The 13,391-nt window shown below is 49.5% G+C and overlaps 1 protein-coding gene across 1 annotated transcript in view; it reads right to left on the bottom strand.

Annotated features, from left to right (window-relative positions):
* PRADC1 (protease associated domain containing 1) overlaps nucleotides 1–13,108 on the bottom strand; it is a 61,770-nt gene extending 48,662 nt beyond the window's left edge. Inside the window, exon 1 of the mRNA XM_086960100.1 lies at nucleotides 12,943–13,108. Coding sequence (XP_086816226.1) covers nucleotides 12,943–12,997 — 55 coding nt within the window. The 5' untranslated portion in view covers nucleotides 12,998–13,108. The remainder of the gene's footprint in view (nucleotides 1–12,942) is intronic.
* Between the last annotated feature and the right edge of the window lie 283 nt (nucleotides 13,109–13,391).

Raw genomic sequence — 13,391 nt, 5'->3', positions numbered from 1 at the left:
CTTTCTCAGGCTGTGGGCCTGCCAATCAGACCCACAGCCTAGCTGTTCTCTCACTAAATTGATGCGTGTACCTTAGGTGCATTACCCACTTGGAACTGGGCCACCCTGTCAGACCCTGTAACTCAGGGCATCGGTGAACCCAGGGCCTACCAGGGGCTGAAGCATGTATTATGCCACCCCTGGCTGGCCAACTAAATCTGACACAACTGGCTGCATGACAGCTGGGACAACGTGGCGTACTCGCCCGTTGCTGTAGGTATAGTATCCCTATATCTAAACTCAAAATGGACACCCGAGTTCCTATCAGTCACTCCTATGGCAGGCCTTAACAATCCTGAAGGCAGAGTGCGTGGAATCGTGTGAACTGGGCTCTGGCACGAGCCGAGCCCGGTTGCAGCTTGCGGAACCAAGACCCAATGGCTGTTCCATGATAACGCGTATCATATCGGTAACTTCGGTATAGCGTTATCAAGACATGTCGAGTAAGGTGTCATACGAATCGGGATGCTGCCCCCTCACCAATTCTGGCGACGAGGTTAGCATTCCGCCCTTCTAGAGGGACACGACATGTACGTAACTGTGAACCCCGGTTAAAGTTAGCCGAAGCCTCAGCTCCACAAAATGGATGCTGCCACCACAGACGCGAGTCTGACCTCCTGCTGCTGGGAGTCCTTCCAGCGAGGAGAGCTTGGACAAAGGGTTTCCTGTCAGGGGCGGTGTTCGCACCGTCCCAGACAGGGTTTGTGTATTCTGGGTAGGTAGGGCTTCGCAGGAAGGTGACTGCGGAGTGGCACCCCGGTGCTCACTACGTATCTGCCGGTTAGAACCAGTTCGAGGGGCGCGCCGTCCCTGACCTGGGGAAAGTCCGGCAGGGGAGAGGGGTGTAACTACCCCCCTTCCTGGTCCCACCCCTAGGGCAGGACCTAGTCATGTACCCACCCCTTTCTTTAGGATAAAGGCCGGAGCGGGGACCCTTCCAAATTAGATCATCTTTGAATCAAGAACTACTTTCTACGAAAGGACATTCGAGACTCTTCTCAAGATTTCTCCCTTGTGGCTAAGGAGTAGTCACCCTGCACCCGCAGGCACCGTCTAAGAACTCTGCGGTTTGCTGCAAGTCCTTCCTCAGGAATCCGACGACCCAGCTCGACGAGAACCGGCTTCCCTGGCACCTCTGATCTCTACCCACGTCGTCAGCTCAGCTGAGATCTGTGGGTGCGACGAGACCTCGAGGGACCGGCCATCATCAAAACCTGCACGCTTTCTTAACCAGCACGACCACCGAAGGAATTCTCTGGTGAGTGCTCTGGGGTCCGAGAAGCCCCGACCCTGAGCAGCTCCAGCACCGAAGTGCAGTCTCCCAGCATCTCCACGATCTGCGTGGGGCCCTTCTGCCGCTGCTCAGTACGTTGTCCGATCACTAGCCGCTGGCTCGTGACCCTTTGACGACGAACAACAACCAACGCTGCTGGTCTGGTTGCTCCAGACTAGCCGTCTGCTCCTTTTTACGAGAGGAGCACCGCGGACCCTCCTGGTCCACTCAAGACGCCATTTTAGGCCCACCACGTGGCCCTGAAATCTGCCAAGGCTTGTTGCCCCAATCCTGGGCCCAGCGACGCCGACAGCATCAATCTTCGTGGGACAGCTCGCACCTCCATCCTGGTCGCCGACAACGCCTCCTGGTCCGTGAGACTGCAGAGCCTAGCGTCGCCCACTCACCTAGTCGAGGTGACGGCCATCCAGTACCTTCCTGGTACCCTCTGACTACTGGCTAGTAGTACGAACTTGGTCCCCTCTGCTTTCAGGTATCAACGATCTCTGATCCAGGCTTGGATCTCTACGAACTATTCATCACTGGTCGCCGGCCAGCAACTCCTTCCTTCCGACTCCTGGCTCGTCAGCGAAGACCCCCGACGCCTGTAAGACTTGTGCAGCCGCAGCCCTTGTGGCTAGGTAACTCCGACACTGCGGTGTCTGCATAGCCTCCTTACTTAAGGGTCCTGAGTCCCTCGCTTCCGACTTGCCTTATCGGGTCCGCCCGAGACCACTAGAACTTTCCGTGCCCTCGGGCACTTGTTTTAATTGTGCACTTGAAGTATTTTCCTAAGAGTTTTGTTCTGTGCTTAGTACCCTGTCCTCATAAAGAGTCCAGGGCTGTTGTGATTCTAATAAATACACTGTTTATTTTCATAACACTTGTGTGGTGTCCTTTCACTTGGTGTTCAAGGGGTATGTGATGGTATTACAGCTGGCTTAACACGCCCTCTAGAGTTTAGCCCGAAGACTGCTCGTATCCACGCTACTAGGATAGCTGGTCCAAGGTTGACTTACAACCAATCACCATAAGGGTCGTTTAGACCGATGCATAGTGGTCGCTAGAATAGCGAACGCTGCATATCGGGCCAACTTCTCACAGTCAACACAATACATTCACATGAAAAAGTTGCCTTTTTTTTTTTTTTAAGTTTCATATAGCGCGAACTAGACCCGAACTGAATCGGGTATCAGAGCGCTTTACATAGCACCAGTTATGTTACATGAGGACACACATTCATTTTTTTTGTTAGGCATGGGGAGATTAAGTGATTTGCCCAGAATCACAGGATGTTTTGTTTATCGTCGTTACTGAGACTCGAACCCAGGTGTCCAGGGTCTAGGCTGTAAACCTTGGAGGGTCCTAGGAGGGTCGCCAACTGGCAACATGGGACATTCTGGGCAGTGACTGTAAAAACTCAGGACAAAGGGTCAAAATTCAGGACCAAAGTTACATTTTATGTACACATCTGAGGAGTTTGCACAGTTCTAAAATAGTTGGATGGCAGAAGGACTGGTCAAAACAGGCTTCTGGTCTTTGGTATCTATCACATATAGGAGTATTATTAAACCTGCACATTTAGTCGGACTTAGCTAAAGAGGAAAAAAAACGAACAACCAGATACACCCAGGCATCAGGGACCAGAGCCAGAATTCAGCACTCCTACCAGGAATGATGGTAGCTTTAGTATTTGTGGCACACTGAGCTACGTAAACCATGTTTCTGTATACCAAAAAGTGTTGATTGGTATGAAGCAGACTACCCCCCATAATGCATTAGATTGATAAATAAACGCTCAAGACAAGACTAAGATTCTTGGTAAAATGGAACAAATGCTACATATAGACTATTTTGGGGGAGTAAGCGCTATATAAATACAATTACAATGTCTGCTGTTTCCTGTCTGCTCGCTGTCCCTGTTTGTTACCGAACTCTCCTCTGGGCTACTAGGTAGAGTATTATTTACTTTCCTCTCAGTCCTTGAAAGCTTCCGAGTCAAGGCCCTGTACAGTTAGAAGAACAATGAACCAGTCATTGAAGTTTTCCAAGACCCGGAAGTGTTCTACTCACTCCTAATACGATTGAGTGCCCAATTCACTAGCCTATGCAGATTCACCATGGTGACGGGGCATGCTTGCTCGATGCAAAAGACACTTCTGTGCAACCCACTGTCCTCCTGAGGCCCTAGTCACTCACCCGCGATATGACCATGGAGAGAGGGCCATGCGACGCTCACCGCTCCCATGCAGCAATATGACCACGAGCCGACACGGGAGTCCAGGTTGAGCTTTGAACGAAGCAAGGTGGAAGAGCTCTGCACCCTCCGACGGGATATTTAACATCTGCGGGAAGCAGAGGCGGGACCAGCCCCCCCCCAAAAAAAAGCGGATACTCGGCAGCCGAGATACTGACATCCTTTGCAACCTTTTGGTGCCTTCAGAGTGAAGTCAGCAACCCATCAGCGCTCTGCTTCGAGACGGTAATCTCCCGTGGCAGGCATTTTATCAGTACCCATGGCGCATGTGAAAACTGTCGCTTAATGTGCCCGTAGCCCCCGTGGGCGTCCTCATAACCCCCTAAACCGTTGGGCAGGGCACCCACCTTAGTACGGCCAACCCTGCATACCTCTGCCACAGAGGCATGGCCAACTGTCTGTACCCAAGTCAGGAGGAGGCCACCCCCCATACGGGAAAACACCAGGGTTGCGACCACCTCCGTGACCAGGCTTTTGTCGATCGGAGGGGTGGAGGTGATAAAGTCCCGCACAGGGTTGGGTTGGGGGGGGACGGACTGGCGCCAAACTCTCTGCCAATTGCTGAAGCGGCTTCAAACCCCATTTAAACAGATAATCAGTGGTTCAACGGTTAAGGCGGCCGACTTTGGAAAACAACGGGAACAGCAAGTGCACCTTTAAGGATTGGCTCAACCTGTCGGGGGGCACCCATTGACCCCAAGACCGGTGACGTCTCGGGCCCCTCATCTCATTATGCAAAGCTGTAGGTTGGGAAGAGGAGGGCATAATTTTGTCTTGCTCCACTGTTCAAAAATAACTAACTGGGCGGGGAGAAGGAGGGGGGAGGGGAGGGGCGGGGGGGAGACAAAGAAACATGCATCAAGGCCCCCCCCTTCCGACCCTCAAAGCGGCTGCACTTTTTTTTCTACCTAGTGATATGCTTTAGCATTAGTGAGCGCAGGGAATCACACCATTTGTAAGCGATCACTGAAAGACAGGGCATTATTCCGAGAGAGAGGAGGAGAGCTCACAGGGAGAGGGGGTGAGAAGAGGAAAGGAGAGCGGCAGAGAAAGCAGTAAGTGCACAGATGAGGGAAGGGAGACGAGAGCGAGGCGAGGGTAGAGTGAGAAAGATGAAGGCAGGTAGAAGGGAGAGAAGGAAAAGCGGGAGCTAGGAAGACAGGATGTGCGCAGAGAGGACAGTAATAGGTGAGGTCTGATGGACTACAGGGTGCTATGGCAGGGGTTACGGTGCACAGCCAAGCAGATCACAAGAGAAACAAAAACAAACACAGGGATGCGAACAGCTGGTGCTGCTACTTCTTACGTGGGGTGGGGGGAGGGAGGGCAGGAGCTCGAGGCTGCAGAGGGACAGAGGGAGTGTCAGGAGCGGCTTTTAAGGCGGATTGATCTGGGGCACTTCAAGACCCTGAACTCATTTACTCGTATTTTGCCGTTTTTACATATAAATACAGACAAAGGAAAAATACATTTCCGTCTGTATTTATATGTAAAAATCCGTAAAAACGGAAAACCGGGAGCCCTATTCATAATGTGGGCCTATTTATCTTGTTGCGACATTGTATTAGGTTCTATGTAGAACATCATTGTATATTCTATATAGAATGTTTTTTGTAGAATTCCTATGACTGTATTCCATGTGGGGCAGTTGAGATTTGCTGTTGATGGCTGAGGTGAATAAACCTTACGTGCCTCTTACCTTGATGTTCCTGCATGGTTATGTCCTGTTGAAAACACCACTTATTTGGCGACGAGGATGGGATACGAACCCACGCGTGCAAAGCACAATGGATTAGCAATCCAAGGGGAGAACTCCCTTTGAGTTATTCAAGGGTAGGGCTTCTAACTCGAAATTGTTTCCAGGGTGGATGAGGTTAAACTGGATAAGTAGTTTAATAGTAAAATGTATTTTGATGAAAAGAAACGTGCTCCAACCAATGAGGTGAAGGTGGTTGACCGGGTGAAGATTAAAACTCCTGTTGGATGTCAACCCTGGTCTAAATATTCCAAAATTTAGGAGTGTGGTAAAGAGCTTTAAAAATGCGGTCAAGACTGAAGATAGTAGGATTTGGAATAAGAGCTGTGTGGTTGTAGTTAATAGAAATGTTCCTTCAGCTGAGAGTTTGAGGTTGAACTGGCTCTTATCCCTCATCGACAGGTGTTATTCCCTCTCTTACAGGACCTTCTGGGCTGTCTGGTAATGCAAGGGAGAGGGGTCAGAGGGTGCGCAGACTTCCTGTGTACATGAAAGACTGTGTTTGACATGCTTATATTGTATCTCTGTCTTTTGTGGGTTTATTTATTTTCCTTTTGTTTCATTCTTATTATTCTATTGTAAAGGAGGGGGGGTGACGTATTAGGTTCTATGTAGAACCTCATTGTACATCCTATATAAAATGTTTGTTGTAGAATTCCTATGACTGTATTCCATGTGGGGCAGTTGAGATTTGCTGTTGATGACTGAGGTGAATAAACCTTACGTGCCTCTTGCCTGGATGTTCCTGCATGGTTATTTCCTGTTGAGAACACCACACTTGTATCTATAGCCTGATAGTTATAAAGTGAATGGAGGGTATTTGGAGATAATGCAAGATTCTGTACACCAACTGGGAGTATCAAGATACGTTTCCTGCCAAATCGTTAAGAGAAATAAATGTACCTCCATATCATTGTGAAGAGAAAAAGAACATACATATTTAACTATCCTTACTTTAAAGCGCAATGATATAGCAGTCACTGCAAAATGATTGCACACAGTCACTCCCAATAATCAAGACAAGGCAATTTGCTTCTGATTGACAAATCTGGTCAACTAGAGAAGGAGGGATTCAGATATCACGTTTTCTAGAGTCACCTGGGCTAGGGGCTCAGTGGGATAATACATCCACTCCAGTGATCTGTGTTTGACCTCTAATTCACAGGTTCAAATCTGGTGGGTCTACTAAACCTTTCATCCTTTGGAGGTCCAAAAATGGGTATCAATGCGATGGATAACAAACAAAAAGGTGGTAATTTGTGACAGGATGCCACCAGGACGACTCCTGGTGGCAGACCACTCTGGGAGCGGCACCAATGCCCACCGACCACGCACGCATCCTGGGGTTCATCCTCGGCTCATCACTCTCCACGACCAAGCAAGTCAACGCCGTCTCATCCTCCTGCTTCAACAGTCTCCACATGCTCCGCAAAATCTATAGATGGATCCCCACCGAAACCAGAAGGACAGTCACCCAGGCCCTCGTCAGCAGCAGGCTGGACTACGGCAACGCCCACTACGCAGGAGCATCAACCAAACTCCTGAAACGATTACAACGAATACAGAACGCCTCTGCACGCCTCATCCTCGACCTCCCCCGCCACATCACACCCCACCTGAGAGACCTGCACTGGCTCCCCGTCAACAAGAGGATCACCTTAAAGCTCTTCACCCACGCTCGAAAAGCACTCCACAACTTCGGACCAGTATACCTCAACAGACGACTCACCTTCTACACCCCGAACCGCCAGCTCCGCTGACTTCGCCCTCGCCTTTATTCCCCGCATCCGAAGAGCGACCTCCGACGGCAGATCGTTCTCCCACCTCACCGCCAAGACCTGGAACACCCTCCCCATCCACCTGCGGCAGACACAAAACCTGCTAACCTTCAGGAGACTTCTCAAGACCTTGCTGTTCGAGCAGTAGCAGCACCCCTCCCCCCCTCCGCTCCTTGAGACCCGCACGGGTGAGTAGTGCACTTTACAAATGTTTGATTGATTAAGTGGTGAGTGTGTTATTCCCAAATGCTGCAATCTGTACAAATAAGATTAACTCAGTAACAACTAGTATATTTCTAGTAAGAAGGGCAACCACTGACGGTTGCTAGAAGTGGAATCACCAATGTCCCTTCAAAAATAGAACATACTACATATATATATCCCAGTTCCAGAACGCAGCATAGCAAATCAAATAACACAAAACTATTGGTGTAGAGGCAAACGATTCTTAAAGGATTGATAGCAACTGATAGTTTTTTCTAATCTACGAAAATACATAAGATTGCATGACATCCTACATCCTCATGACAATCAGACAGCTACTGGTAAAAACTATCTCAAACCTACACTGTCAATTTACTTGCACAATCCGCTTCAAACCAGAAAATCAAGACCTCTTTTTCCTCTCAATTACGTTCCAACATAAAGTCCAATATTACGTCTTTCTCCTTCTTCTCCAAGCATTTAAAAAAAAAACAATGCCCTTGGCAAGGGCATTCTCCATTCTGTAGCATTAGCACTTCAGTGGTTTTAAGCGCTATTTAAATACGGTGTTGATTTCAGTTTTTAGTGCTCTGCTAAAAAGTATGTGTTTCCAAAACGGTTCCCAATTCTCTGCCCTCAGGACCTACTTATCTCTTTGTCATGGAACCCGTCCTTCCGATAATGTGCATGGGAAACAAGGTATATCATTGGCAGGCGCGCAACACCCATTGGACTCACCGGGCTTCAGCCCCCCCTCGTGTGTGGCAGCCCGGGATGAGACAGATCCCGGGCACACGCAGAGCCGCACCCGAACATTCAACAGGTCTTTAAAAGACCATTTGAATGTTAATTAGGCCTTGCAGTTGTTTCACCCCTTCTAAGAGCCCCTGCAGCTCCACTCTACCTACTGATTAAAGGTTCAGCCCCCCCCCCCCCGAAATTTTTTCTTAGCCCCCCTGTAGGACTTGGCCCTTTCCCCAGAATTTTTCGCTTTTTATTCCTTTAATTTAGGGTGCCCCCTATTGTAACAAAAGGGTATAGGCCTTGTGTAGTGAAGAAACCCCTGTGTAATGTTAAAGTAATGTTAAGGTGCAGGTGCCCACTTCCCCTAACATGGCCGCCACTGACCCCTGCTACTGCAGCGCGGTCTTTGTGGGAGCATTCTAGTGGTCAGGAGCTGGCTAGAACCCTCCAGACAATGCATCTATACTAGCCTGCCCATAGTCAGAATGGTGGAACCTCCTAGAACCACCTGGAACCTTCTGGAACAGGTGAGGTGGCACCAACTGCCACTACCAACTGTCAACTGGCACTATAAAAGGAAAGGGAGGGAAACTTTCCTGTCAGACTGAGGGAGCACAGACCTGGGGAAGAACCTACGCAGGAGTTTAGGCGGTGGGGGCCTGGACAGGGACCTATGACACTGGTGGAGACAGAGTCTAGCGCTGCCTATCAAGTGTTGAGGGATCTTGAACTTGCCCCCCTGATCTGGCCCGGCGGAAGGAAAACCCAGAGACTACTTGAGGAGACTGGCTGAGGAGAACTGATACAGCCATCAACTCGACCCCCTTCCCCTTTTTAAGAAACCAAGAGACGTAAAGTTACAAGGGCGCAAGAAACAGCTGCGCCAAGAAGAAACAAAATCACCACAGAACTATTAAGAAATCAACCAGGTATTGGCGCTGTGCCGCTCCCCGCGCTCCCTGACGCCACCTGGGATCCCTTTGGTTGGTTTGACACGGATATGTGTCCTGTCCTGTTGGTCCTGCTGCCAACTTAAATAAACTGTCTGCTGCCTAAGCGTCATATTGCCCCTCAAGCGTTTATCTACTGTGTCCCTGTGAGAAGCACTGAGCCTGCTGATGCTGCCAGAGTGCGCTGTGATCCTCGAGGCTGTAGGATTTCTGAAGCGCTATATCTGCCTGAGCTGTTGTCCTGCTGTATCTGTTCTGGCACTTCATGTACTGCTAAGCGCTACCACTGTGCAGCGCTAGCCTCCAGACTTGCTTCATTACCCTAGAGTTCTTCTTGGGGTGCCACCTGACTAGCGCTGAAATTCTGTCCCAAGCGCTGTGGAAGTGCTCTAGGCGCTAGCTCTACTGAGCGCTGTGATCTAAGAAGTGCCGCGAAGCTTACGGGCGCTTTATCTATTTGGATTGCTGTGAGGGGGAGGAGTGTTAACTGAATACCCCACTGCCACGGTGGAGCTGTGGGCCGGATCGGGACTGAACGCGTGCAGTGGCTGTAGCGGTCTTCGGAGCCTTTGGGAGGCCGCCACGATTGACTGGGGAGCCTCCTGCCCATTTGGAAATCTGTCGCGGTGGCCCCCGGTGTGAGGAGAGGGCCGCAGGAGTTCACGTCAGGCCGCGCTGGGCCTGTCAGGTCTTGAAGCCTGCATCCCCTATCACGTGACGGGGGCTTGCTTTGGTCGCAGGCCCCGCCGCGCACTCATTGGCCCGTGGGAGGCGAGCCCCGCTGCTACGGGCGCACCTCCTCTATTCTGCTGCCTGATTGGTCCTGGGCCCGGGGAAGCCTTGGGAGGCCTGGGACCAGGAGAAGAGCCGGCGCGGGCACCCTGGAGGAGTCTGCAAGCCCCCACCTGCCAGCCCCGGCCCCCGTGGTAATCGTTTGAGAGGCCTGTCGGAGGGCCTGCTCGTCCCCGAGGACGGGCGGGGCGGGGGGGGGGGGGGGGGGGAGTCTGCCACAAGGGCTCTTTAAAGGGCCGAAGACTGAGGTAATCCCGGGGAGTAGGGTGAAAGGCCAGATAGGGCCAGAGCTCACCCCTCCCCTGGGGACAAGACTGATGTGGGTCTTTTTGGTCGTTAATTTTGTTAACAGAAGGCCCCTGATGGGGGCGAGAACGAGGACCAAGCCTTTAGAGTCAGTTTGTGGGTAAAAGTAGCCCCTGGGTGAGGATTAGTTCCTCGTAGGCTACTGTTAGGCCCTGAACAACAACCAGATTATTCTTCCCTGGGGAAGTCTATTGTTGGGCCCGATTGGCCCCTGACAGTACTAAAACCAGGACAGGTCATCAATTAGGTCCTGAGACTGGGGAACATAGGAATGTAACCCCTGTTAGGGGAAAAGGGAAGGTTACCTGGAACTGAACATGTTTACTCCTGATCCAGGGGAGGAGTATATAAGCTAAATGCCAGCAAATGTAGGCCCTTTCGCATAGTGTATTTGTAGCTTAATGAAGTGCTTTGTATTTAAAAGAAACGTGCATAATACCCTAATGAAATGTTCACAACAGAAAATTGAATATTCTACCTTTAATGAAATAGGGTGGCTCCTGTTCAATGTTACACCCCCTGAATGCCTACAGGTGGTTAGGTGTAGCTCTACATGAAACATGCCTAAATGATTCTCATGAATTTCTTGCAGAGGTGGGCTCTATGGAATGTTGATTCTCACCTGCAAACAAGAGTATACCTAATGAAATAGGGAAGTTGTTGAATGTCAACGAAAGCTCAATTTTTGTTCCAGAGGAAGGGTTACTCCTATTCCCTGAAATGTTTATTCATGACTAAGGAAACGTTTTACCTACGCTTAGGGGATGGTTCTTCCTACCGGAGTGTTAATGGCCTGTTTAGTCATGGGGGTGGTGAGATGTTAGTCCGTACCTAGTAGGATGGTTATTCTACCCTAGTTAGGGGTCTGCTGATGCCCTCTTAGATGATAATTTAATCTGTAGAGTAAAGAGGTTACTGCTAAGAAAATGCTTGGCCTCTAATGAAATGTGTTGATGCATAATATGGTGAAATGCATATTGATTGAAAGGTTGATGCATAACTAATGAAAAGTTTTCCTTCAACTGTTAACCTGCTTAATGCTTATTCCTAAAGAGGTTATTCCCGATTAAGGAAATGGTTAATCCATCACAGGAGGATGTTTATTCCTAATGAAATGTTTTCTTCCACGTAGTGCTAAATTTACTAGGAGCCTACAGTTATTTATCTACATGTCTTTATAATGTAATTCTTACAGGTGATGATAAGAAGGAAGGCCAAGGTCAGGCCTGTGGTTGTTTATTATTTAATATTTATTCATCCAGTATTTATTGCCAAGTGTTGTCACACATGTATTTTAAAGGAAAGCTAATAAGCTAACCATACTGTGAATTCTTCATTACCCTGACTCTGCTCTAAATATAAAAGTTATTTAATTTTTACACATACTCACTGGAGTGGCGTCACTTATTGCGTGCCCATTTTTCTGTCTCAGTGGTTGCAAGTGCTGTATGGTCGCTTTACACATAAGCTTTCGGATGCCTACCCGCTCATGCCATGCTACCCTCGGGGAGCTGGTGACCCCAGTTCCAACACCCCCCCCCCTCGAAATTCGGCTCTAGTTGTGCCTCTGATCATTGGCATACCTTACATCAGCTCAGTCGCTGACAAGTGATTGTGTGACTGAGAGTGACGGCCAGGATTCCCGGAGTTCCTCACAACCTTCTCATGCTGACCGTAGGCCCCCTCCACCCAGGTCTCTGGAACTAGGAACTCATAACAAACAACTCATGCTCAACTAGCTGACATTGAGTTTTTATTTCATAAATGGAGCAGAAATCTGCCTGTCTCACTGGCCATCGAGATATCAGTATATGTCCTGGCCTTCCACCAGCAGTTGAAGTGCATTAAAAAAAAGTCTAGTGTAAAGGCTCACAGGCTACTGAACGATTGGGAAACATTGGTGCAACCTACACTCTACTTCTTTTAAAAGAATTCTGTTTTGGACAACTAAACAGCACTAATTTGTCAGTATTTTAACTTAAAGTGATATTTACTTTCATGAGTGGATGGGACACGTGGGGGGGGGATGTTCATCAAGTTCTCACTCTCTCATACTGTAAAGATTTTAAGTAATCATGCAGTTTATTAATAAAATTGTTAAAAATGACTGAACGATTGACGGGCCACGTATGCTTCACATTGGTCGGTTACCGAGGCACTTTTTATTAAGAAGAAGCACCTAAAGAAGTTTCCCCAGATTAGCCTTATAAAAACAAGCAGCCTTAAGAACAAGATGCAAGCTCAGCGCAAAAACTATGCAACAGACTAATTGTCAATACAGACCACAGACTAAAAGCCAATACAGCCACGAGCTACAGACAAGAGCCAGCAAAGGTTAGAACATAAACTCTAATACAGGTAACTGACTAAATATACACACAGACCGGCGCCACACTGCAGTGCATTCTGAAGGCGAATGCAATGATGCTGCAGATTGCACACTGAAGAGCAAAGTGCGCGTGAACTATTCAGCGACGAGGAAGACGCTTCCAATCACTGGGGGGTGAAATAACCTGCTCATGGGGCAGAAGGATGCAGCACCCTGGATCCCACCCTGCAACAGAGACACCACGCAGCCAGCTACTTTTGTTTGTTCGATTCCTGTAACAGTTCTCTCATGTAGTGAAACTGGTTCTTTTGTTCAGTGCTCTGACACCTTCGGGTAAAGTCCGCGCTTTATAAAACTGCATTAAATAAATAAAATGCATTCCTCCCACACACTGATGGGCTTGCTTCCATTCAGGCAGGCTGGGGGGTTGGGTCTTGGAATCTTTGGGGGGCATGGCCGGGTACATTTAAAATAAATAAAAGGCCGCGTGCCTGCCCCGCTGTGCCGTACTCACCGCAGAGGACGCAGGAGGGGGCCAGGAGCAGCAGGAAGCACGCCGAGGGGGGCATGACTCCAGAGCCGCCTGCTTCTCACCCCACGCCAGGGCACCAGGGGCAGCAGAGCATGGAAAGGAAACAGGAAAGACAGGTAGCAACGCCGAGACATCTGATTGGTGCGGCGTGGCGTCACTCGCGAGAGGTCTCGCATTTCTTCCTGGTTAGGACCCGCCCACAGCCATGCCGAGACATGGGATTGGTGCGGCGTCGCGGCACGTCACTCGCGGCAGGTCCCACAGTCTTTCCTGGTTAGGCCCCGCCCATCCGTTTGTGCACAGCCGCTGCCTCTGCTGTCACTCCTGCACCTAAACTCTTGATATGTGCCACAGGCTTGATTCGACCTCGAGAGATCCGAGTGACAGGCTCAGACCTGGGGGAATATTAAGGGAGACATTGAATCACAGGC

Source organism: Lissotriton vulgaris, chromosome 3_1 (genome assembly GCF_964263255.1).
Source record: "Lissotriton vulgaris chromosome 3_1, aLisVul1.2, whole genome shotgun sequence".
NCBI lineage: Eukaryota > Metazoa > Chordata > Amphibia > Caudata > Salamandridae > Lissotriton > Lissotriton vulgaris.
Note: the sequence above shows the minus strand (reverse complement) of the source record. Positions and strands in the feature narration are given on the sequence as shown.